This window comes from Ranitomeya imitator, chromosome 2 (assembly GCF_032444005.1).
Source record: "Ranitomeya imitator isolate aRanImi1 chromosome 2, aRanImi1.pri, whole genome shotgun sequence".
Lineage (NCBI taxonomy): Eukaryota > Metazoa > Chordata > Amphibia > Anura > Dendrobatidae > Ranitomeya > Ranitomeya imitator.
Genome location: NC_091283.1, coordinates 423,293,751 through 423,321,561, shown reverse-complemented (window position 1 = coordinate 423,321,561; position 27,811 = coordinate 423,293,751). Strand labels below are relative to the sequence as shown.

At 44.7% G+C, this 27,811-nt stretch overlaps 1 protein-coding gene across 1 annotated transcript in view; it reads right to left on the bottom strand.

The window, feature by feature from the left end:
* LOC138664264 (adenosine deaminase-like) overlaps positions 1-27,811 on the bottom strand; it is a 49,051-nt gene that overhangs the window by 8,699 nt on the left and 12,541 nt on the right. Inside the window, exons 2-5 of the mRNA XM_069750802.1 lie at positions 16,119-16,180; positions 15,912-16,037; positions 5,673-5,816; positions 79-194 (exon numbers count right to left, since the gene is read on the bottom strand). Of these exons, the coding sequence (XP_069606903.1) occupies positions 79-194; positions 5,673-5,816; positions 15,912-16,037; positions 16,119-16,180 (448 nt within the window). The remainder of the gene's footprint in view (positions 1-78; positions 195-5,672; positions 5,817-15,911; positions 16,038-16,118; positions 16,181-27,811) is intronic.

Below are 27,811 nucleotides of genomic sequence, written 5' to 3'. Positions count from 1 at the left end.
GAGAAAATATTTGTGACTGTGAAAGATCTCTCTGCACAGTAATAAAACAACAGACACCAACAGTCAGATATTTCTTACCGGGCATGTGGCGCAGGCAGCAGAGAATGGATCTGACCTTGATATTGAAATCCCTCTCACCTTCTTTCAGCCCCTGGTTAACAAGTTCAACCACTTTTTCTGGAGTGAGATCCCCTCTTTGGCAACAAACATAATATAACAAATTAATATTCTTAATAGATTATAGGATATTGACACATTCATTTTTCCTTAAATTCAAGTATTTTGGTCAGAAAATTATTTTTGCAATTGGGTATCATTATTAATTTTGGACCATTTGGCTTTTATCGTCTTTGTCCTGATTCATCAAGACGGGCGTGTACAACGTGTGAGAGTCAGACAAGCGGTAAGAATAGTGATGGGCGGACCCGTGGATGTTCGGGTCCATCAGGTTCAGCTGAACTTTATAAAAAAGTTTGGCTCGGGTACTAGAATGGTACCGCAACTTGATTCCGAAGCTGTACCCCATTCAAGCAAAGCAGTGACGTCAGTAGGATCACCAAAGTTCATCGGCTATGCACTGCGATAATCTTACTGACATCAGTGCACGCCGCAGCAGCCAGATTCACATGCTACTGTCAGTGTGTTTATTGATGCAACCATTCAGCACTGCAACTGGATGTATCAGACTTGGGGACCGTCGTGGGACGTGACATGGATTTACGGCGGACCCCTTTGGATTGTTTGATTTTTAAAGGAAATAAATGAAATATTTATTTGAAAAAAACCTTCACAACAATTTCCCTTTTTTATTTAAAAAATAAAATACTCACCATTTGCAGTCCAAATAGAGGTCCCACGACGATCCCAGTTTTCTTCATCCAGTCTTTGGATCTCTGTTCAGAGAACGCAGCTCCACAAACTGGAGTAGCAGCTACTGCTGGGTCTTGCGCCATGCTCAGCGTGTTAACTGAGGCGACGTCATTAAGGTTACCTCAGCTCATAGCGGCTGGTTCTCACAAGGTCAGCATGAGTGCCAGACTCGTGGTCGTTCATTAGTTCGGCACGCGAACTTCCCTCGTGAGAACTGTCCGCTGTGAGCTAACTTTTACTGAGGTCACCTTCACGGTGGCTGGTTCTCATGAAGGCAGCATGAGTACTGGACTGATGAGTGACCGCTCATCAGTCCAACATTTGCGCTGCCCTTGTGAGAAACAGTGCCTGTGAACTGAGGTGACCTTACTGACGTCACCTCAGTTCATAGCAGCCAGGGGTGTGGCAGTGGTTGCTGCTCCAGTTTATGGAGTTGCGTTCTCTGAAGAGAGCTCCGTAAACTGGATGAAAAAGACTGGGATCATTGTGGGACCTCCATTTGAACTAAGGCGAACTGGTGTATATTTTGTTTATTTTTTTAAATAAATGGGTGAAAGAGGGAAATTAATGTTTTTTCCAAGATTTTTTTTCTGTGCTTTCATTTTGTCTTTTTACTTATGGGGATTAGTTATGGGGGTGTCTGATCGATGCCGCCCCATTACTAAACTCTGGGATTGATGTTAGCAGACATTACACAGCTGACATCAACCCCAAAATATTACCCCACTTGCCAACGCATTAGGGCAAACAGAAAGAGCTGGGCAACATGTCAGAATCAAAGCAAAAGAGGGGAGAAGCCAGCGCTGCTTATGGTCACAACCCAATACATAAAGTGCACATGTACATATTAAATTCTAACTGTATTTCAAGATGAGACATTTAGCAAACAATTGATCAATTCTTTGAGCCACCCCGCCACGTCACGGCATTCTCATAATGGGGCAGTCCTACTCTACGTTTTTTATATTCGCTGTGCCATAAAGGCCTCCTAAATGTATTAAAAGCAAGACCACATTAAATGCAAGCTGTACCTGAAGCATTTCTGAATCACTCCCATGGTTCCAGAAAGGGCAAGCGCAGATAAAGGTTGACCAGGTCCAGATCACATCCTGCAGATGTGACTGTATTAGCTTGGTTCAGTTCCCTTTAATAACTGTATAAATTTGTGTGCAGTGAACTCCCCCTAGTGGTCAATATATAGCAACATGGTAAAAACCATGACTGTATGTGCAGAGCAGTGTTGTTTTGCCCATTTTATTTTTACAGCAAATCTCAGGCTATAAAAACAAAATCCAAAAAACAATGTCGGAATTTTTTCCCTATTTTTCAGTACATCGTTCAACAAAATTAATGCTGTCATTCAAAAGTATAACTCGAACCTCAGTCAAAAACTTATATGACTATGTTGATGGAAATATAAGAAAAGTCATATCTCTTAGATGAAGGGGAGAATGCAAAAAAAAGTGCAAAAGTGAAAATTGTCTATTATTAGAAGTAGTTAATCTCAGCCTCTTTCAACAAGATTGTGGTCTGTACACTCCCTGACAGAAGTTATGTCGCTTATCCATGTTATGTAAATAAAGCTTATAACCTGACGTTAAATTCATCCATTGGTTGTATAAATTATTCTTTTGAAAGCTGAAACCCTCCGAAAAGTGGTTTAGGTTAAGAAAATAAATTGGCATCAATGCAGAAATATTGATCAGTTAATGGACACAGAATGGTCAGATTTTGGCAAGAGAAAAGTTTTGTCGCCCACAGAAAGTAATGTGATATTCAAACAAATAATTAACTTAAAATACAAATATATGTTGCATAACATTGGTGAATGAAGTTGTGAGGCTATTGGTCATATTTAATATTTTGCGTGACTTCCATGAGCTTGAAGGACTGCTTCCATACGGTTCAATAATGATTCATACAATTTATTAATGAAGTCATCAGGAATTGCAAAGAATGCAGTCTTACATGCCTCCCAGAGTTCATCTAGATACTTTGGTTTTGTCTTCCAAGCTTCCTCTTTCATCCTACCCCAAACATGCTCAATGATGTTCATATCTGGTGACTGGGCTGGCCAGTCCTTGAGCACCTTGATCTTTTTTGCCTGGAGGAACTTTGTTGTAGAGATGGATGTATGAGATGGAGCACCATCCTGCTGCAGCATTTGACCCCTTTTATGATTTGGAATATAAGAGGTAGCTAATACTTCTTGATATTTTAGGCTATTGATATTGCCTTCCATCTTGCAAATGTTTCGCACACCCCATACTGAATGTAACCATAGACCATGATCTTTCCACCACCAAATTTAACTGTTTTCTTGGTATATTTTGGATCCATACGGGCTCTAGTAGGTCTCCTGCAGTATTTGTGGCAACTGTGGTGTAATTCTCATCAAGATTCATCAGAGAAATCCACCTTCTGCCACTTTTCCAGCATCCATCTGTTTAGCAGGCTGTGGGACTTTGCAAATGCCACACGGTTTTTTAACAAAACCCATAAGGTGTAACAGGGCACCAAAAAACTAAATTCGTTATATGAACCACAACAAGAGGATACAGTATAAGGTGCCAATAAGAACGTTTATTGAAATATAGTATCACTCAAAGTGACTGCATTCCAAACAGGAGAATCCACTACACTGATTGTAATCCTATATGTGCTTACTGAAAGTAATATAGTGAGACCTGAAGTACCAGTACCAGTGAATTTGATGTAGATATATTAGGTAATCCAAATGATGGTAACTAATGCTATAAGTGATGTGTGTGTATGTGGGAAAAAGTGTAAGCCCATATGAAATGGTGTCAATGAGGTTTATGCCCTAAAGGATATGTGCTATGGGTACAGTGATAATTACTAATACTGTATGTGATGTATAGAAATAATTTACTATAATACCACGAATGTACATATGATATTTATTTACACTTTACCTATAGCACCTATTCTTCAGGGCATATGCCCTGTCAATACTATACCATATGGGTTTACACTTTTTTCACATACAGTATTAGTAATCATCACTGTACCCATAGCACATATCCTTTAGGGCATAAACCTCATTGACACCATTTCATATGGGCTTACACTTTTCCCACATACACACACATCACTTATAGCATTAGTAACCATCATTTGGATTGCCTAATATTTGTACATCAAATTCACTTATACTCATCACAGGTTAATATCTAAACGCTTCACGGGAGACTCTCTGTTCTTCTTCTTCTTTTTCTTCCTCTTTTTCTTTCCCCGGGATGACGCATGCAGTGCTCTCTCACCCCTCAACGCCTGGACGAGTGGCCGCACAGGAGCCCAGGCGCATGCGCCGTCTTACAGACGGTTCCTGCTGGCTTGCAATCTAGGGCCGCAAATCCATGTGTGTCAAGCAGGGGTGACCCCGGTAGCGCATGCGCACTGGAAACCGGAACCGGCTATGATGCAGAGCACTTTGATACACTACGCGACAGACACATGACTTACACACCTCCGCAATACTTATCCTTGATTGGTTACACATACTATTTAAAACACTCCCACCTCTCCCCAACACACACCTCCTGACGAAGAAAGCGAAATGTGCGTTGGCGCAGCGGGGGACACCAGACGCAGACTCCTTATACACATAAGTGCTCTGATATAACTCTCTATCACCAGATTCCCGTAGGGGAGCAATATATCCCATATTAGTACGTGGTACTTCAGGTCTCACTATATTACTTTCAGTAAGCACATATAGGATTATAATCTGTGTAGTGACTTCTCCTGTTTGGAATGCAGTCACTTTGAATGATACTATGTTTTTAACTACCGTATATTTCAATAAACGTTGTTCTTATTGGCACCTTATACTGTATCCTCTTGTTGTGGTTCATATAACGGGTTTTTTTTTGCCTTTTATTTAGTGCTGGCTTCTGGGCTCTGATTCGACCATGGAGGCCATTTCGAGACAGAATCCTACAAACTGTTCTAGTTGACACAGGAACTTGAGGCTACCAGGCCTGTTGGAGCTCTGCTGCAGTGGAAGAGGGGCTTGCTTTGGATTTTCTAACCAACAAACGTTCCTCCTGAGCAGTTGTCTTGTGGGATCTGCTGGACCAGGGCTTGTCAAACACATCTCCAGTCTTTTCAAATCTTTTTTTAATTCTTTGTACTTGACGTTGAGACACATTACAGGTGCCAGCCATCTCTGCAGTGGATCTGGTTTTCAGCCTCTTGATAATCCAGGCTTTGGTTGCAGGGTGGATTTTTGGCATGTTGTCAAAGCTAAAGTTGCAGTTCAAGTGAAGGTCTGGGGTGCTAGGTTTCTTTTTATACACACACACTAATTAACTGATCATTTACTGAGCACAGGTGAGAATGTAAACTAGGATTGGGTGCATTATATAACCAGGCGACAAAACGTTTGTCTTGCCAAAATCTGACCATTCTGTGTCCATTAACTGGTTAATATTTCTGCATTGATGCCAATTTATTATCTTAACCTAAACAACATTTCGGAGGGTTTCAGCTTTCAAAAGAATAATTTATTCAACCAATGGATGAATTTAACTTCAGGTTATAAGCTTTTATTTACATAACATGGATAAGTGACATAACTTCTGTCAGGGAGTGTAAACCAGACATTCGATGTTGAATTTCATCTAATGATTGATACGTTTAGTTGACATAATCTGCTTTTATTACTTTTAGACTAATATGAATCCTATCCATGTAGGTAACCCCTGCCTGATCCATTGTCTCTATGGTGGTGACTCAGGAGACACAGATATTACTTTATGATTTATTAAAATGCTTACTCTTTTTGCCCAAATTGGAGGGGATCCACATTGCTGTTGGCGAAGAGGTGCGGATTATACCGGACTTCCACATAGACCACTCCTTCTTTAGCTTTAGTCTCTACAAATTCATAAGCAATTCTTCTTACTGCTTCAGGATCACCGCTGGACAATGAGAGAGAAGGGAGTGTGGTATGTTGCCTTGATATAACAGAAGTTAGCATAGGATGCTTTAAACTAGAGTGTAGAGAGAATTTCAACATGTGTTTTTATGTGCTTATGTCAGCCTCGGCCCCATAGTTCCTGTGAAAGGAAATCTTAATGCTTCAGTACACTAAGACATTTTGGACAATTGTAGGTTCCAACTTTATGGGAACAGTTTTTCTGCCACATGACTATACTCGGTGCACGAGGTCCATAAGACATGGTTGGGGGGAATGCGATGTGGAAGAACATGACTGGCAGCACAGAACCCAGAACTCAACCACATCCAAAACCTTTGGTATTAACTATAACAGAGATTGTGAGCTCGGCATCTCCTTCAACATCAGTGTCAGACCTCACAAATGTTCTTCTGGATGAATGGGCAAAATTTCTCACAGACACCCCCAAAATCTTGTTGAAATCCTCCCCAGAAGAGAGGGAGCTATTATAACTTCAAAAGGGGGAACAATTCCATATTAATGGCTATAAATGTTGAATTTGAGGTCACTAAAGCTCCTTTAGTGTAATGTGGAGGCTTCTAGTAGCATAGTTACTGGGGAGGCAGAGGGCGCAGTCACCCCAAGGTCCTCAGAGGGGTCCACCACAGCAAAAGCCACTCTTAACCGTATCAGCATGCACAGCTCACCAATGCAGTTAAGTAAGCGGGATAACATGGAAACACGGCCTCCCAGCTCTATCGTTCTCTTGTACGCAAGTTGCTTAATACTTTTGTAAGGCTTGAAATTAAAATAACAGATTTGCCCCTTTTCTACCCAAATGATGGAGAAGCTTGTATATTATTGATCATATTGTAGTTATGGTTTTAGTTTAACTCCATATCAGTATGTCTTTGGAGAATGGTAGTGTGGCGCCTAGGGTCCTGGTCGTCACAGTAGCATTGCTTCCCTCACGGGGGAGGTGATGTTATGTTTGGAGGCAAGAAAGGATAACTGTCCTGTCACCAGGTAAACACAAGCATGCAACATGTTCACACTCCAGGCCACCAGGGGTTGCTTTTGATCCTATTAACTAGGTGACTCCCTATATATATGGTAGTTTGTAGGGAAAGTTAGTCAGTTTGTGCCAGGAAGCAGACTGGAGCAGTCTGTGGCAGAAGAAGGTGTATGGAGCTGTGTAGCTGCAGTGCTGCATCTCCTGGGAAGAGATTATACGAAAGCCGAATATATTGCAGTGGGCGTGTAGGAGAGCGAAGCACAGGAGAGGAACACCAGTGGGAGACCAGCCAAGAGCAGGCTGCCTCCTTCTGAGGCGCAGGCACCGGTAGCCAGAAAATGGAGGTTGTAAGGGACGCCTCGACTTACATCAGAGACCGGCAGGACAGCTGAACTGCAAGTTACCTTCCCGCCTTAATACCCAGGAGGCACGGTGACACCTATAGAGCCGGGGCATGCTAGAGTCCCTGTAAAAAGGCTCAAGTCACCAGTCATACTCGTTATGTCCTATCCTATATGGGGGACAGAGAGAACAACTGTGAGGACCTTATGTGAAGCCTTAGGCAGTAAGGAACTACAACACCACTGCGCTAGAGGAAGGCTTTAATCTTCACCTGGATAAGGGGACTCCCAAATTGCCTCCAAGCCGGCCTGGACTGTGGCTGACTGAAGTCTTCAGTAAACAAGGTAATGAGACTGCAAACCTGGGTCCTCGTTCTTTACTGCACCTTCCACCATCTTCCATGTACACACCGGGAGCCCTGGGGATATACTTCACCTGTGGGAAGGTATACCATCTAGCTGCCATAACATCACCCCAGTGGACTCCTTAAAGCAGCGTCAGTCCCCACTGACCGAATACCACAGGTGGTGTCACTAACATAAACTCTATTCACCAAATCCCTTTAAAGACTTTCCCCTTTTACATTGGCGGCCAGGGCCACGGAACGGGATGCCACCATGACATCCCCCTGTGAACACAGGACCCGGTATCGGGTACCCCACGGCCATGGCGGGTGACTCAGTAGGAAATCAAAGAACCCAGAGGAAACCCACGCAATCACAGGGAGAACATGCAAACTCCTTGCAGATGTCCCTAATGGGATTTGAAACTGTGTCCCCAGTGCTGCAAAGCAGCTGTGCTAACCACTGAGCCACCATGCTGCCCTGACATTCCTTCATGAGTGAAATAAAGTACATTTTCTCCCGGATGCCGCACTTTTAGTACAGCGGCCGAGCATCTTCATTACACTATTAACCCTATCTATATCTGCAGATTTATAGTGTTCTCAGACCTGACATGTTCCCTTTATTGCATGATATTTAGCGTAGGATTAATAAAGGTCATTGTGGGTAATTCCAGCTGTACAGTATATTTTTCATCTGTGATATTTATGGTACAATTTTAATTAATGATTTAATCTAATGTTATCTGAGGTTCAATAAAATTAGAATTTTTATTGCATTGGTGCTTCCTTGGTGCACATTTATATATATATATATATATATATATATATATATATATATATATATATATATATATATATGTATATATGTGTTAGATGTGTGCAAGATATTTATGATACATGGGGATTGTCCCACGCCATCTTTTTTTGCTAGTGAATGAAAGTTTCTTGGCTGTGTAACATTGCTTGTTCAATTCATTTTTGGTGCCAGTGTTCTTTTTATATATTTTCTGTAACGCGACATCTGTACCAGTGTGACAGTAGCAGTTAAATTATTTCTCCCTCTTTAGCTGGGATCACATATATAGACCAAATGATGGTCTTTTGCGGCTAGTCTTAGACCTGCATGGCAAAACCACTAGAGATGAGTGGATCAGGCAAAATGTAAATTTGTCTGTTTGCCATTTTTTTTACTGGAAATGTTAACCCCTTTCTGCCATTAGACGTACTATTGCGTCCATGTGGGGTGGGCTTTACTTCCCAAGGACGCAATAGTACGTCATATGCGATCGGCAGCGCTCACGGGGGGAGCGCCGCCGATCGCGGCCGGGTGTCAGCTGTTTATCGCAGCTGACATCCGGCACTATGTGCCAGGAGCGGTCACGGACCGCCCCCGGCACATTAACCCCCGGCACACCGCGATCAAAGATGATCGCGATGTGCCGGCGGTGCAGGGAAGCACCGCGCAGGGAGGGGGCTCCCTGCGGGCTTCCCTGAGACCCCCGGAGCAACGCGATGTGATCGCGTTGCTGCGAGGGTCTCACCTCCCTCCCTGCTCCCTCCAGCCCCGGATCCAAGATGGCCGCGGATCCGGGTCCTGCAGGGAGGGAGGTGGCTTCACAGAGCCTGCTCAGAGCAGGCACTGTGAAGGCTGCAGCGCTGCATGTCAGATCAGTGATCTGACAGAGTGCTGTGCAAACTGTCAGATCACTGATCTGTGATGTCCCCCCCTGGGACAAAGTAAAAAAGTAAAAAAAAAAAATTTCAAATGTGTAAAAAAAATAAAAAAAAATATTCCAAAATAATGAAAAAAAAAAAAAATATTATTCCCATAAATACATTTCTTTATCTAAATAAAAAAAACAAAACAATAAAAGTACACATATTTAGTATCGCCGCGTCCGTAACGGCCCGACCTATAAAACTGGCCCACTAGTTAACCCCTTCAGTAAACACCGTAAGAAAAAAAAAAAAAAAAAACGAGGCAAAAAACAACGCTTTATTATCATACCGCCGAACAAAAAGTGGAATAACACGCGATCAAAAAGACAGATATAACTAACCATGGTACCGCTGAAAACGTCATCTTGTCCCGCAAAAAACGAGCCGCCATACAGCATCATCAGCAAAAAAATAAAAAAGTTATAGTCCTGAGAATAAAGTGATGCAAAAATAATTATTTTTTCTATAAAATAGTTTTTATCGTATAAAAGCGCCAAAACATAAAAAAATGATATAAATGAGGTATCGCTGTAATCGTACTGACCCGAAGAATAAAACTGCTTCATCAATTTTACCAAACGCGGAACGGTATAAACGCCTCCCCCAAAAGAAATTCATGAATAGCTGGTTTTTGGTCATTCTGCCTCACAAAAATCGGAATAAAAAGCGATCAAAAAATGTCACGTGCCGGAAAATGTTACCAATAAAAACATCAACTCGTCCCGCAAAAAACAAGACCTCACATGACTCTGTGGACCAAAATATAGAAAAATTATAGCTCTCAAAATGTGGTAACGCAAAAAATATTTTTTGCAATAAAAAGCGTCTTTCAGTGTGTGACGGCTGCCAATCATAAAAATCCGCTAAAAAACCCGCTATAAAAGTAAATCAAACCCCCCTTCACCACCCCCTTAGTTAGGGAAAAATTTAAAAAATGTATTTATTTCCATTTTCCCATTAGGGCTAGGGTTAGGGCTAGGGTTAGGGCTAGGGTTAGGGCTAGGGCTAGGGTTAGGGCTAGGGTTAGGGCTAGGGTTAGAGTTAGGGCTAGGGTTAGGGCTAGGGCTAGGGTTAGGGCTAGGGTTAGGGTTAGGGCTAGGGTTAGGGCTAGGGTTAGGGTTAGGGCTAGGGTTAGGGTTAGGGTTAGGGCTAGGGTTAGGGCTAGGGTTAGGGCTAGGGTTAGGGCTAGGGCTAGGGTTAGGGTTAGGGCTAGGGTTAGGATTAGGGTTAGGGCTAGGGTTAGGGCTAGGGCTACAGTTTGGGTTGGGGCTAAAGTTACAGTTAGGGTTTAGATTACATTTACGGTTGGGAATAGGGTTGGGATTAGGGTTAGGGGTGTGTCTGGGTTAGAGGTGTGGTTAGGGTTACTGTTGGGATTAGGGTTAGGGATGTGTTTGGATTAGGGTTTCAGTTATAATTGGGGGGTTTCCACTGTTTAGGCACATCAGGGGCTCTCCAAAAGCGACATGGCGTCCGATCTCAATTCCAGCCAATTCTGCGTTGAAAAAGTAAAACAGTGCTTCTTCCCTTCCGAGCTCTCCCGTGTGCCCAAACAGGGGTTTACCCCAACATATGGGGTATCAGCGTACTCAGGACAAATAGGACAACAACTTTTGGGGTCCAATTTCTCCTGTTACCCTTGGGAAAATACAAAACTCGGGGCTAAAACATATTTTTTGTGGGAAAAAAAAATATTTTTTATTTTCACGGCTCTGCGTTATAAACTGTAGTGAAACACTTGGGGGTTCAAAGTTCTCACAACACATCTAGATTAGTTCCCTGGGGGGTCTAGTTTCCAATATGGGGTCACTTGTGGGGGGTTTCTACTGTTTAGGTACATTAGGGGTTCTGCAAACGCAATGTGACGTCTGCAGACCATTCCATCTAAGTCTGCATTCCAAATGGCGCTCCTTCCCTTCCGAGCTTTGCCATGCGCTCAAACGGTGGTTTCCCCCAACATACGGGGTATCAGCGTACTCAGGACAAATTGGACAACAACTTTTGGGGTCGAATTTCTCCTCTTACCCTCGGGAAAATACAAAACTGGGGGCTAAAAAATAATTTTGGGGGGAAAGATTTTTTTTTTTAATTTTCACGGCTCTGCGTTACAAACTGTAGTGAAACACTTGGGGGTTCAAAGCTATCACAACACATCTAGATGAGTTCCTTAGGGGGTCTAGTTTCCAAAATGGTGTCACTTGTGGGGGGTTTCTACTGTTTAGGTACATTAGGGGCTCTGCAAACGCAATGTGACACCTGCAGACCATTCCATCTAAGTCTGCATTCAAATGGCACTCCTTCCCTTCTGAGCCCTCCCATGTGCCCAAACAGTGGTTCCCCCCACATATGGTGTATCATCGCACTCAGGACAAATTGGGCAACAAATTTTGGGGTCCAATTTCTCCTGTTACCCTCAGGAAAATACAAAACTGGGGGCTAAAAAAATAATTTTTGTGGGAAAAAAATTTTGTCTTATTTTTACGGCTCTGCATTATAAACTTCTGTGAAGCACTTGGTGGGTCAAAGTGCTCACCACACCTCTAGATAAGTTCCTTAGGGGGTCTACTTTCCAAAATGGTGTCATTTGTGGGGGGTTTCAATGTTTAGGCACATCAGTGGCTCTTCAAACGCAACATGGCGTCCCATCTCAATTCCTGTCAATTTTGCTTTGAAAAGTCAAACGGCGCTCCTTCACTTCCGAGCTCTCCCATCCACCCAAACAGTGGTTTACCCCCACATATGGGGTATCAGCGTACTCAGGACAAATTGTACAACAACTTTTGGGGTCCAATTTCTTCTCTTACCCTTGGGAAAATAAGAAATTGGGGGCAAAAAGATAATTTTTGTGAAAAAATATGATTTTTTATTTTTACGGTTCTACATTATAAACTTCTGTGAAGCACTTGGTGGGTCAAAGTGCTCACCACACCTCTAGATAAGTTCCTTAGGGGGTCTACTTTCCAAAATGGTGTCACTTGTGGGGGGTTTCAATGTTTAGCCACATCAGGGGCTCTCCAAACGAAACATGGCGTCCCATCTCAATTCCAGTCAATTTTGCATTGAAAGTCAAATGGCACTCCTTCGCTTCCGAGCTCTGCCATGCGCCCAAACAGTGGTTTACCCCCACATGTGGGGTATTGGCATACTCAGGACAAATTGTACAACAATGTTTGGGGTCCATTTTCTCCTGTTACCCTTGGTAAAATAAAACAAATTGGAGCTGAATTAAATTTTTTGTGAAAAAAAGTTAAATGTTCATTTTTATTTAAACATTCAAAAAATTCCTGTGAAGCACCAGAAGGGTTAATAAACTTCTTGAATATGGTTTTGAGCACCTTGAGGGGTGTAGTTTTTAGAATGGTGTCACACTTGGGTATTTTCTATCATATAGACCCCTCAAAATGACTTCAAATGAGATGTGGTCCCTAAAATAAAATGGTGTTGTAGAAATGAGAAATTGCTGGTCAACTTTTAACCCTTATAACTCCCTAACAAAAAAAAATTTTGTTTCCAAAATTGTGCTGATGTAAAGTAGACATGTGGGAAATGTTATTTATTAAGTATTTTGTGTGACATATCTCTGTGATTTAATTGCATAAAAATTCAAAGTTGGAAAATTGCGAAATTTTCATAATTTTCGCCAAATTTCCGTTTTTTTCACAAATAAACGCAGGTACTATCAAATAATTTTTACCATTGTCATGAAGTACAATATGTCACGAGAAAACAATGTCAGAATCACCAGGATCCATTGAAGCGTTCCAGAGTTATAACCTCATAAAGGGACAGTGAACAGAATTGTAAAAATTGGCCCGGTCATTAACGTGCAAACCACCCTTGGGGGTAAAGGGGTTAATGTCCCTTATTATTATCTGAGGCTTCTCCAAACCCCAGAATATAATAAACATACTATGTGAAAAAATAAAAGAATCCTTAGACTCACCACTTACCTCTCTAGTCCATCAGCTCCTCACTGCTACCCCACTTGTGCACTTCACATCACTGTAGGCCTTGCTGAAATCCCTCTAGGCTTCCAGGATTGATAGGCTCGAGAGGTTTCAGAATATACGTTTGCAAAGGTCACGACACACACCGTGACGTTTCGACATCGGCCATAACCTTTGTGGGCTTGTGAGCAGAACTCTCCTGGGGCTATCAAACCTGGAGACCCCCATGTAGTGTGAGAGGCTTGGGGATTTCAACCAGCTAGAGGTATTCTGAAGATACGAGTGTGGCGCCCCTGAGGGTCCGGTCATCACAGAGTACTGCACCTCACCCAGAGGTGTGGGATTCCGCTCTCAGGTAAGGAGGTGGGCATGGCAATGAACCCTACACCTACATCCAACACAGACAATTCAGTCAGGGCCAGGCTGCATAGAAAAGGGTGTTGGAGGAGTGGGTGGGGTAGGTAGAGTAGGGGATATTGTGAGAGAAGTGGAGCTGAGCAGATGTGGGTGTCTGCAGCTCCTGGCAGACAGAAAGGAGTTCCCAGAGAGAGGGACCTGAAGAGAAGTGAAATGACAGGAAGAACCGGAGGAAGGGGTCCGAGAGGCACGGGTAGTGAGAAGTCCACCCGTGGGGCTCGTATCCATGCTGACCATCGTTGGGTGGAGGGACCAGGTCTCAGTAAGGGACCAGCCCTCAAACTAGTGAAGAAACTAAGAACTTAGCTAACTAACTGGAGGCCGTGGCTTTTGCAAGAAGCACAGTCACATCTGCACACATTCGCTGAAAAGGCAGCCAAATAGGATTCAGGGAGGACTTAGCCCTCACCGCCAGGCAGGATCCATGGCTGCTGGCTTGGGACACTGTGTGGTAGGTGCAGGGCAGGAGAGGCGATAGCCAATGCAGGAAGATGGCCAGAGAAAGGAACATAAGAAAGAGGTTTCTGGAAAGTGCACTCAAATTGCTTGAGAGCTGGCTGGGCCACAAACCTGGAGGACACAGCACCCCCAGCTGGGGCAACTAAGAACTGTGAGTAAAGCATTGGAAACTGCACCACGCTGTGTCCTCACATTTGTGTACTGCGCCATCCACCTGGCATCCCAACTACTACAAATACCACAAGCACCATCATCACCTTTAACACTACAGCTGCCCCGGGGTCTAGTTCAACCTGTGGAGAGCTGTGCCAACTCTGCTGCATCACCATCAACCCGAGTGGACTCTGAAGCAGCGTCGGCTAACACCTTTATTGCCGAGTACCACACGTGGCATCACGAACGTTACTCCATATACTTTATTCCCCTTTTCACATCCCCTTTAACTGGATGCCCAGGGCCAAGGACCGGGTCACTGCGACTGTGACCACCCCTTTAAGTGCCGCTGGACCAGGTACCAAGTGCCCCATGGTCCTAGCGGGTGCTCCACGAGGACCACACACAGCCGACATAGCGGTATGGGCTACAAAAAAACAATACCTATTATTGTGTTAATAGCATTAAACAGCTTTAACTGTGTCTTGTCCCATGATGTAAAATGTCCACTAGGCTTGGCCAAGGTAGGGAAGTGTCCCGGCTTTTCTTCTGCAGTCCCTCAACCAAACCCTACAACTTCAATGACATTACTTGAATTTGAGTATAAGGCAGAGAGCAGCACATATACAATAGGCCTTTCTTAAGAGCAGGGAAGGTTGCTGCACATGCACCACTGCCACTGCACGTGTACCGCCTTTAGAAATAAAGGCACAGGTAAGAGATTTAAAAGGACTGTCTCATGAAAGTCATCTATGAGGTAAATGTCTGAAAGATGTGACTGTCAGTTCTGGGGCCTGCCTATCTCCCAGTTCCAACCACAAGTAAGTGGAGAGGTGGTGACGCATGCACCATCTCTTTCCATTCAGTTCTGAATAGTGATGAGTGAATATACTCGTTACTCGGGTTTTCCCGAGCACGCTCAGGTGTCCTCCGAGTATTTTTTAGTGCTCGGAGATTTAGTTTTTTTTGCCGCAGCTGGATGATTTACGGCTACTAGCCTGCTTGATTACGTGTGGGGATTCCTAGCAACCAGGCAACCCCCACATGTACTTAGCCTGGCTAACAGATGTAAATTATTCAGCTGAAGTGATGAAAACTAAATTTCCGAGCACTAAAAAATACTCGGAGGACCCCCGAGTGTGCTCGAGAAATCTCGAATAACGAGTATATTCAATCATCACTACTTCTGAACACAGATGAGCAAATACTCTCAGCTGGATTCAGAGCTCTCATAGCACTGAGGTAGGATTGACATCTATCAGAGATTTATGACATACCCTTTAGACACACCTGAAACAACCCTGTTAATGGAGCTTATAATGACATAAGTGCCAGTAGATGTTGGTCAAGTTGCAAAGGAGAATGCTGAAAGGATTACTTAAAAAAAAGTCAGGGCACTTCTGTGTTATGGCTACTTCTAGCCATCTCCTACCACCATGGCACAAGACGCAATTATATTTTATTTTTTTTAGGTATCCTACTGCTTTGAATGCCACCCGAAGTTTTATTTGGAGTGACAGACACTCTTGAAATAGCAGAATCTTCATGTAACAAATTCTTTCTTACATACTGCTCTGGTATTAAGATGTATAAATGGAATGATATCAAGTCAAAGAAATATGTAAACTTACCCAGATCTGAGAAAAAGTGTGAGAAAGACAATGAACAAGCCTGCAGAATCATATGAACAAAGCACAAGAAATGTGAGACTCAACTTACACCACTGCTGGCATGTAGTAATGAAACTTGGAGAGAAATTCTGTGAGGCTTCCCTGCTTAGCGCAAACAACCTTGTTCAGGAGAGTTTCATGATTTTCAAACCACGGTGACTGCAGTTTTTTCTTTCTTGGGACAAAACAAACAAAGAAAGAAACTTATTTTTTGTTATATTAAGGATGGAAAGTAAAAAAAAAGTGAAAAAGTTACCTGGCAAAATGTAAAATAGTTTCAGGTCGTATGGTCGCATCAAGATGAATATGAAGTTCAACCTAAACAAAAGTACAAGGTTTAGCCCATGTGTGCAAATGTTTGTAACAAGCTGCAGAAATACATTTGGTAGCGCACGTACATGTGAGGGGGTAGCGCACGTACATGAGCGAGTAGCACGCATACATGTGAGGGGGTAGCACGCGTACATGTGATGTTGTTGCGTGTGAGGGGGTAGCGTGTACAGCTGAGGGGGTGATGTGCATACAGTTGAGGGGATGGCATGAGTAGAGTTGAGGGACTGGCGTGCGTGCATGTGACGAGTGGTGCGTGTGCATGTGAAGGGGTGGCTCACGTACACGTGAGGGGGTAGTGCGCATACATGTGAGAAGGTAGCACACATACGTGTGAGAAGGTAGCGCACATACAGGTGAGGAGGTAGAGCACATGCAGTACAGATCAAAAGTTTGGACACACCTTCTCATTTAAAGATTTTTCTGTATTGTCATGACTATGAAAATTGTACATTCACACTGAAGGCATCAAAACTATGAATTAACACATGTGGAATTATATACTTAACAAAAAAGTGTGAAACGACTGAAATTATGTCTTATATTCTAGGTTCTTCAAATGAACCACCTTTTGCTTTGATGACTGCTTTGCACACTCTTGGCATTTGTGGCGCCCCAGGGTCCTGGTTGTCACAGTAGCATTGCTTTCCTCATGGGGAGAGTGATGTTACACTTGAAGGCAAGAAGGGATAACTACAACCAGGTACCGCAAACATGCAACACATTCACACTCCAGGCCACCGGGCGGAGCTTTTGATCCTACTTGCTGGGTGACTCCCCATTTATATGTAACTGCCAGTCTGTAGGGAAAGGACAGTCAGTGCTTGCCACGGAACAGACTGGATCAGTCTGAGGCAAAGCAGAAGGATTAACTGAGCTGCGTGGCCCCAGTGCAGCAGTTCCTGGAAAGAGACACTGAGAAAGCCAAATTGATTGCAGAGAGCGTGCAGGAGAGCAAAGCAAAGGAGTGGATATCAGAGGGAGACCAACCCCGAGCAGGCTGCGTCCTTCTGAGGCGCAAGAACTGGTAGCCGGAACACCAAGGATCGTAAGGCACTCTATGACTTACATCAGTGACCGGCAGGACAGCTGAACTTTATGTTACCTGTCCAACCTAACACCCAGGAGGCACGGTGGCACCCCTCAGAGGGCAGGATGTGCTAGAGTCCCTATAAACAGCTTCAAGCCACCAGTCATACGGGATATGTCCTATCCTACCCGGGGGACAGAGAGAGAGATAACATCTGTGAGGACCTTATGTGTAGCTTTAAGCAGTAAGGGACTACACCATCACGGCACTAGAGGAAGGCTTTTGATTTCCACCTGGACAAGTGACCCCTAACTTGTCTTCAAGCCATCCAGACCCTGCCTGCCCTGTGATCTGGTGCTCTGGACTGTGGATGCTGAAGCCTTCAGTAAACCAAGGTAAAGACACTGCAAACTTGTGTCCTCGTTCTTTACTGCACTCCTCATCATCTTCCATCTACACCACCGGGAGCCCTGGGGATATACTTCACCTGTGGGAAGTTATACATCTAGCTGCCATAACATCACCCCAGAGGACCCCCTAAAGCAGCGTTGGTCCCCACTGACCGAATACCACAGGTGGCGTCACAAACATAAACTTTATTCACTTTAAAGACCTTTCCCTTTAACGTTGATACCCAGGGCCACGGACCAGGTCACCACCATGACATCCCCATGTGAACCGCAGGACCCAGTTCCGAGTACCCCACGGCACTGTGGGCACTCCAACTTTTTGGCGACACGAACAGGATGGACTGACCCAGCAAATCCGGTCATGTGCGCCTAAAAGACTGTGCCTGAACCGTACTTTATTGAGAGACTGTGTACAGTGAAATATCGAATGGTTGGCAAGATGGCGAGCGGAGGTCACCCGGAGGAGGGGGAGGAAGCCCGCAGCTGTCCCAGCCAATTGGAAGAGCAAAGGACCCCGTTGTCACTAATGGACCCGGAGGTTCTCGGCGTAGAGGTGGAGGAGCTATGCCGTCAGCTCTGGCGCTCGTGGTACCGTGCAGCCGCCAACATCAGCGCACAGCAGCGCAGCCGACCCCAGGAGCCTAAGCCTGCAGCGGAGGAGACCGGCAATGGAGACGCCGCGGCACCCTTTAAGCAAACCAAACCTGCCCCGGTCACAGAGGAAACCCTCCTAGTGCCCATAGACTCCCTGCCACCGCCACCACCCGGCTGGGTGTGTAGCTGCCTAGAGTGGGAGCAACCCTGGGAGACTTTGCAGACCCCTGACGTCCCGCTGCAGCCTACAAAGAAGACCCTAGACTTCCAGGGAGAGTGGGTAACCTTCCAGTGTAAGCATACCAGCACCGACCTGATCTGGTTCCCCGGGGAGGCCCAAGCGGAAGGAGAGCAGGTGGAGGTCATAAGCCAGGAGGAGTATCATCGGCAGCAGGCGTTCAGACGGGAGCAGGAAGAAAGGGAGCAGGAGCTCTGATGCCAAGCTGCCAGGGAGAAAGAGAAAGAGAAAGACCTGCAGACTAAAGCCTGGGCCAGGAAGGGAAGCCATGAGGACTGGAGCCCTCGCAGACAAGGTACTGTGGTGGCATTCCGCCTCAACTCTGGCTGGGGCTTTATTAAAGAACCTGATCTTTATCTGGAGGTATTTGGCACCAGGTGTGATGTGGAGGCCCATCTGAAGGAGGGACTTCTATCCCGGTGATCGCGTCACCTATACCAGGCAGCACTGGGGAGACAAAGGGTGGTATGCTCTGCACGTCCACAAGTGTGTACCGAAGGTCACTAAACTGCCGGCTCGTGACCTTGAATCACCACCCCAAGCAGCTCAGCCTTGCTCACCAGCATCTCCCCCTGGCCAGGTGATGATCACCCCTACCTCTGATAGAGCACCCGTCATCCTGTGCTCAAGGTGTACACGAACTGTGGTTGAACACAAATCAGTGGGCACTCAGACTCCCATCCGGAGCGTGGATGTGCTCTATGTGGTACCCGGTAGCCGCCCACCTCCGCAGGGGCTACCATGGACAATGCCACAACTGAGATAAACTAAACATGGAAAATAACTGTAAATAGTTAAGTTAACTCTTTGCTGCAAGTTCCAAAAATGACTGTTACAAAAAGTGCATTAAACCCGATGAGGGTTTTTACTTAAAGGGGTCCCACGTTTAAAGGGATCCTATGTTTACAAAGTTGCATTTTGTTTAAAGACACTCGAGTCATGGACTGTGAATGGCTCACAAATTCTCCATTGTAAATAGTTTGCACCTTCTTAAAGGTGCTTCCTACTGGTTTTACAAAGAAGTTTTAAAAAGACCGCTTCTAACATTGCTGTGAGAATTGCTTTGTTTTGCAGAGACCTCAAGAAAAACCCGTTTGGCGAAGCAGGATTCCAGGTCTGGATACATGCCATGTAGCCCGCCCAAGACCAACGTTGGGCGTTAATGATGGGTCCCTCGTTTCACTGCTACTGTTGCAAAGTTAATGATTGACTTGAGTATTAATTGCACTACCTCAGTATTGAAAGACTTGAATGTTGAATCATTGCACTTTGCTGAACTAATGCTTAGAGTTGGTTAGAAATGTACTTTATATTCTAGTTAGTTAATATTTTGCAGAGTTAATATCGCGAGTAATAATAAAATTGAGAGTTGAAGTTAGTTAGTATTGTATATAGATAGTTGTGAAGATATCTCGTGATGCACTCTGAAATCAAATTGAGAGTAAGATACAGCGAGCCCATGGGGGTTGGTTGAAAGTTCTGCACCTGAATAGAAAAAATGTTTGTTTTGCACTTTGAGACCTTAAGATAGTATACCCGTAGCGGGTAATCATTTTTCATAGTTAGTTCATTTTCATATTGTTCTATTAAATTGTTCTATTCTTAAAAGTAGGCCCACAATGTAAATAGTTTATGTAACATTCAAGTGTTCTCACCTCCCATAAAGGGAAGCTCTAGTTTATATAGTATTAATTTCTTTTATAAGTTTATAGCATTCCAAAAATTGTTGTCTTTTTGCTAATCTGTATTGTTGTTTTCTTTTCCCAGTTCGGGAGTACTGGATTTAACGGGGGACGGGGGAGTGTGGCACCCCAGGGTCCTGGTCGTCACAGTAGCATTGCTTTCCTCACGGGGAGAGTGATGTTACGCTTGAAGGCAAGAAGGGATAACTGCAACCAGGTATCACAAACATGCAACGCATTCACACTCCAGGCCACCGGGGGGAGCTTTTGATCCTACTTGTTAGGTGACTCTCTCTCTATATATAACTGGTAGTCTGTAGGGAAAGGACAGTCAGTACTTGCCATGGAACAGACTGGATCAGTCTGAGGCAAAGCAGATTTTACGGAGCTGCGTGGCCCCAGTGCAGCAGTTCCTGGAAAGAGACACTGAGAAAGTAGGCCCACAATGTAAATAGTTCATGTAACATTCAAGTGTTCTCACCTCCCATAAAGGGAAGCTCTAGTTTATATAGTATTAATTTCTTTTATAAGTTTATAGCATTCCACAATATGTTGTCTTTTTGCTAATCTGTAATGTTGTTTTCTTTTCCCAGTCCGGGAGAGTGATGTTACGCTTGAAGGCAAGAAGGGATAACTGCAACCAGGTATCACAAACGTGCAACACATTTATACTCCAGACCACCAGGGGGAGCTTTTGATCCTACTTGCTAGGTGACTCTCCATATACTGTATATATAACTGGTAGTCTGTAGGGAAAGGACAGTCAGTACTTGCCATGGAACAGACTGGATGAGTCTGAGGCAAAGCAGAAGGTTTTATGGAGCTGCGTGGCCCCAGTGCAGCAGTTCCTGGAAAGAGACACTGAGAAAGCCAGATTGATTGCAGAGAGCAAGCAAGAGAGCAAAGTACAGGAGTGAATATCAGAGGGAGACCAGCCCCGAGCAGGCTGCCTCCTTCTGAGGCGCAGGAACCAGTAGCCGGGACACCGAGGATCGTAAGGCACTCTATGATTTACATCAGAGACCGGCAGGACAGCTGAACTTTACGTTACCTGTCCGACCTAACACCCAGGAGGCACGGTGGCACCCCTCAGAGGCCGGGCGCATGCTAGAGTCCCTATAAACAGCCTCAAGCCACCAGTCATACGGGTTATGTCCTATCCTACCCAGGGGGACAGAGAGAGAGATAACATCTGTGATGGACTCTACATACCTGGTTCCCACTGTGAAGCATGGAGGAGGAGGTGTGATGGTGTGGGGTGCTTTGCTGGTGACACTGTTTGGAATTTATTCAAAATTGAAGGCATACTGAACCAGCATGGCTACCACAGCATCTTGCAGCGGCATGCTATTCCATCCGGTTTGCGTTTAGTTGGACCATCATTTATTTTTCAACAGGACAATGACCCCAAACACACCTCCAGGCTGTGTAAGGGCTATTTGACCAAGAAGGAGAGTGATGGGGTGCTACGCCAGATGACCTGGCCTCCACAGTCACCAGACCTGAACCCAATCGAGATGGTTTGGGGTGAGCTGGACCGCAGAGTGAAGGCAAAAGGGCCAACAATTGCTAAGCATCTCTGGGAAGTCCTTCAAGATTGTTGGAAGACCATTCCCAGTGACTATCTCTTGAAGCTCATAAAGAGAATGCCAAGAGTGTGCAAAGCAGTCATCAAAGAAAAAGGTGGCTTCTTTGAAGAACCTAGAATATAAGACATAATTTCAGTTGTTTCACACTTTTTTGTTAAGTATATAATTCCACATGTGTTAATTCATAGTTTTGATGCCTTCAGTGTGAATGCAGAAAAATCTTTAAATGAGAAGGTGTGTCCAAACGTTTGGTCTGTACTGTACATGTGAGGGGGTAGTGCACACAAATATGAGGAGCCAGCACCATTTTAGAACAGTGCAGATACTTTGGACCTGATTTATCAAACTGAAACTGTTGCAAAATTTGGGCGCCCCTTTTCTTTATCAGATGACTTGATTTTGAAAAGAACATAGAGGCACAATGAGCTAAAGGCCACGTTCGCACATTCAGCATTTTACCTCAGTATTTGAAAGCCAAAACCAGGAGTGGGTGATAAATATGAAAGTGGTGATGTGTTTCTATTATACTTTTCCTCTAACTGTTTCTGATTTTGACTTACAGATACTGATGTAAAATACTGACCGAATACTGAATGTGTGAACATGGTCTAATGGTTACTATTAAATTACCAATCACCTAGTCCCCGACGCCCTCGATCACCTGTAAAAAAAAAAATTATAATAATAAACCCTGGTAACCCAGGTATACTCCCTGTTCCGAAGTAATCCATTTAATAACGAGTGTCCCATGACGTTCTCCCATGGAGAGCTGTCTGTGACTGCTCTCCAGGGGCTCCAGTGATACAATGACAGGAGATAATCCTCCGCACTGTATCCCTCCGCCGCCGTGAGTTCAGCAGAGTTCATACTGTCACTTGCGGCAACTCTGTGTGGGAAAATTCTCACACAGCAGTGCCGTAAAGTGAGAGCCTGAACTCATTGAACTCTCAACGATAACACTGATCGTCGTGGGACAGTCGTTATTAAATGGACTGCGTTGGATGTTATGACCTGTTGGTCAGGACAGTAATGGACCTGGTGGTTAAGAGCACACGGAATGACCTGATAGTTACTGATAATAAGGACGAGCTCTGGGACGTGGGAACTCTGCTGACCGCAATCCCTAATCCTATCAAACACACTAGAAATAGCCGTGGATTGCGCCAAACGCTCCCTATGCAACTCTGCACAGCCTAAGAAACTAGCTAGCCCTGAAGATAGAAAAATAAAGCCTACCTTGCCTCAGAGAAATTCCCCTAAGGAAAAGGCAGCCCCCCACATATAATGACTGTGAGTAAAGATGAAAATTACAAACACAGAGATGAAATAGATTTAGCAAAGTGAGGCCCGACTTACTGAACAGACTGAGGATAGGAAAGGTTGCTTTGCGGTCAGCACAAAAACCTACAAAAAGACCACGCAGAGGGCGCAAAAAGACCCTCCGCACCGACTCACGGTGCGGAGGCGCTCCCTTTGCGTCCCAGAGCTTCCAGCAAGCAAGACAACAAATTAAATAGCAAGCTGGACAGAAAAATAGCAAACCCAAGAAATACAAGCTGGAACTTAGCTTCTGATGGGAAGACAGGTCACAAGAACGATCCAGGAGTGAACTAGACCAATACTGGAACATTGACAGGTGGCATGGAGCAAAGATCTAAGTGGAGTTAAATAGAGCAGCAGCTAACGAATTAACCTCGTCACCTGTGAAACTCAGAAACACCCACCAGAGGAAGTCCATGGACAGAACCAGCTGAAGTACCATTCATGACCACAGGAGGGAGCCCGACAACAGAATTCACAACAGTACCCCCCCTTGAGGAGGGGTCACCGAACCCTCACCAGAGCCCCCAGGCCGACCAGGATGAGCCAAATGAAAGGCACGAACCAGATCGGCAGCATGAACATCAGAGGCAAAAACCCAGGAATTATCTTCCTGACCATAACCCTTCCACTTGACCAGGTACTGGAGTTTCAGTCTCGAAACACGAGAATCCAAAATCTTCTCCACCACATACTCCAACTCCCCCTCAACTAACACCGGGGCAGGAGGATCAACGGATGGAACCACAGGCGCCACGTATCTCTGCAATAACGACCTATGGAACACATTATGGATGGCAAAAGAAGCAGGAAGAGCCAAACGAAATGACACAGGATTGATAACCTCAGAAATCTTATACGGACCAATGAAACGAGGCTTAAACTTAGGAGAGGAAACCTTCATAGGAACATAACGAGACGACAACCAAACCAAATCCCCAACACGAAGTCGGGGACCCACACAGCGCCGGCGGTTAGCGAAACGTTGAGCCTTCTCCTGGGACAATGTCAAATTGTCCACCACATGAGTCCAAATCTGCTGCAACCTATCCACCACAGTATCTACACCAGGACAGTCTGAAGACTCAACCTGCCCTGAAGAGAAACGAGGATGGAAACCAGAATTGCAGAAAAACGGCGAAATTAAAGTAGCCGAGCTGGCCCGATTATTAAGGGCGAACTCAGCCAACGGCAAAAAGGACACCCAATCATCCTGATCAGCAGAAACAAAGCATCTCAGATACAGTGGGGCAAAAAAGTATTTAGTTAGTCAGCAATAGTGCAAGTTCCACCACTTAAAAAGATGAGAGGCGTCTGTAATTTACATCATAGGTAGACCTCAACTATGGGAGACAAACTGAGAAAAAAAATCCAGAAAATCACATTGTCTGTTTTTTTAATCATTTTATTTGCATATTATGGTGGAAAATAAGTATTTGGTCAGAAACAAAATTTCATCTCAATACTTTGTAATATATCCTTTGTTGGCAATGACAGAGGTCAAACGTTTTCTGTAAGTCTTAACAAGGTTGCCACACACTGTTGTTGGTATGTTGGCCCATTCCTCCATGCAGATCTCCTCTAGAGCAGTGATGTTTTTGGCTTTTCGCTTGGCAACACGGACTTTCAACTCCCTCCAAAGGTTTTCTATAGGGTTGAGATCTGGAGAATGGCTAGTCCACTCCAGGACCTTGAAATGCTTCTTACGAAGCCACTCCTTCGTTGCCCTGGCGGTGTGCTTTGGATTATTGTCATGTTGAAAGACCCAGCCACGTTTCATCTTCAATGCCCTTGCTGATGGAAGGAGGTTTGCACTAAAAATCTCACGATACATGGCCCCATTCATTCTTTTATGTACCCGGATCAGTCGTCCTGGCCCCTTTGCAGAGAAACAGCCCCAAAGCATGATGTTTCCACCACCATGCTATACAGTAGGTATGGTGTTTGATGGATGCAACTCAGTATTCTTTTTCCTCCAAACACGACAAGTTGTGTTTCTACCAAACAGTTCCAGTTTGGTTTCATCAGACCATAGGACATTCTTCCAAAACTCCTCTGGATCATCCAAATGCTCTCTAGCAAACTTCAGACGGGCCCGGACATGTACTGGCTTAAGCAGTGGGACACGTCTGGCACTGCAGGATCTGAGTCCATGGTGGCGTAGTGTGTTACTTATGGTAGGCCTTGTTACATTGGTCCCAGCTCTCTACAGTTCATTCACTAGGTCCCCCCACGTGGTTCTGGGATTTTTGCTCACCGTTCTTGTGATCATTCTGACCCCACGGGGTGGGATTTTGCGTGGAGCCCCAGATCGAGGGAGATTATCAGTGGTCTTGTATGTCTTCCATTTTCTAATTATTGCTCCCACTGTTGATTTCTTCACTCCAAGCTGGTTGGCTATTGCAGATTCAGTCTTCCCAGCCTGGTGCAGGGCTACAATTTTGTTTCTGGTGTCCTTTGACAGCTCTTTGGTCTTCACCATAGTGGAGTTTGGAGTCAGACTGTTTGAGGGTGTGTACAGGTGTCTTTTTATACTGATAACAAGTTTAAACAGGTGTCATTACTACAGGTAATGAGTGGAGGAAAGAGGAGACTCTTAAAGAAGAAGTTACAGGTCTGTGAGAGCCAGAAATCTTGATTGTTTGTTTCTGACCAAATACTTATTTTCCACCATAATATGCAAAAAAAATGATAAAAAAACAGACAATGTGATTTTCTGGATTTTTTTTCTCAGTTTGTCTCCCATAGTTGAGGTCTACCTATGATGTAAATTACAGACGCCTCTCATCTTTTTAAGTGGTGGAACTTGCACTATTGCTGACTGACTAAATACTTTTTTGCCCCACTGTATGTTTCCAAAGTTTGATTAGTTCGTTCGGTTTGGCCATTTGTCTGAGGATGGAAAGCCGAGGAAAAAGACAAATCAATGCCCATCCTAGCACAAAAGGATCGCCAAAACCTTGAAACAAACTGGGAACCTCTGTCAGAAATGATATTCTCCGGGATACCATGTAAACGAACCACATGCTGGAAAAATAATGGCACCAAATCAGAGGAGGAAGGCAATTTAGACAAAGGTACCAAATGGACCATCTTAGAAAAGCGATCACAAACCACCCAAATGACCGACATCTTTTGAGAGACGGGGAGATCCGAAATAAAATCCATAGAAATATGCGTCCAGGGCCTCTTCGGGACCGGCAAGGGCAAAAGCAACCCACTGGCACGAGAACAGCAGGGCTTAGCCCGAGCACAAGTCCCACAGGACTGCACAAAAGAACGCACATCCCGCGACAAAGACGGCCACCAGAAGGATCTAGCCACCAAATCTCTGGTACCAAAGATTCCAGGATGCCCAGCCAACACTGAACAATGAATCTCAGAGATAACTCTACTAGTCCATCTATCAGGGACAAACAGTTTCTCCGCTGGGCAACGGTCAGGTCTATCAGCCTGAAATTTTTGCAGCACCCGCTGCAAATCAGGGGAGATGGCAGACAAAATTACCCCCTCTTTGAGAATACCCGCCGGCTCAGGAACACCCGGAGAGTCAGGCACAAAACTCCTTGACAGGGCATCAGCCTTCTCATTCTTAGAGCCCGGAAGGTACGAAACCACAAAATCAAAACGGGAGAAAAATAACGACCATCGAGCCTGTCTCGGATTCAACCGTTTGGCAGACTCAAGATAAGTCAAATTCTTGTGACCTGTCAAGACCACCACGCGATGCTTGGCTCCTTCCAGCCAATGACGCCACTCCTCAAATGCCCACTTCATGGCCAACAATTCACGATTACCAACATCATAGTTACGCTCAGCAGGCGAAAACTTTCTAGAAAAGAAAGCACATGGCTTCATCACCGAGCCATCAGAACTTCTCTGCGACAAAACAGCCCCTGCTCCAATCTCAGAAGCATCAACCTCAACCTGAAACGGAAGCGAAACATCTGGCTGGCACAACACAGGGGCAGAAGAAAAACGACGCTTCAACTCCTGAAAAGCCTTTACAGCCGCAGAAGACCAATTGACCACATCAGCACCCTTTTTGGTCAAATCAGTCAACGGTTTAGCAACAGTAGAAAAATTAGCGATGAAGCGCCGATAAAAATTAGCAAAGCCCAGGAACTTTTGCAGGCTCTTCACAGATGTCGGCTGAGTCCAATCGTAAATGGCCTGGACTTTAACAGGGTCCATCTCGATAGTAGACGGGGAAAAAATGAACCCCAAAAATGAAACCTTCTGAACACCAAAGAGACACTTTGACCCCTTCACAAACAAGGAATTCGCACGAAGGACCTGGAACACCATTCTGACCTGCTTCACATGAGACTCCCAATCATCCGAAAAGACCAAAATATCATCCAAATACACAATCAGGAATTTATCCAGGTACTCTCGGAAGATGTCATGCATAAAGGACTGAAATACTGATGGAGCATTGGAAAGCCCGAATGGCATAACCAGGTACTCAAAATGGCCCTCGGGCGTATTAAATGCTGTTTTCCATTCATCGCCTTGTTTAATACGCACAAGATTATACGCCCCTCGAAGATCTATCTTGGTGAACCAACTAGCCCCTTTAATACGAGCAAACAAATCAGACAGCAACGGCAAAAGATACTGAAATTTGACTGTAATTTTATTAAGAAGGCGGTAATCAATACATGGTCTCAAAGAACCATCCTTCTTGGCCACAAAAAAGAACCCTGCTCCTAACGGTGATGACGACGGGCGAATATGGCCTTTCTCCAAGGAT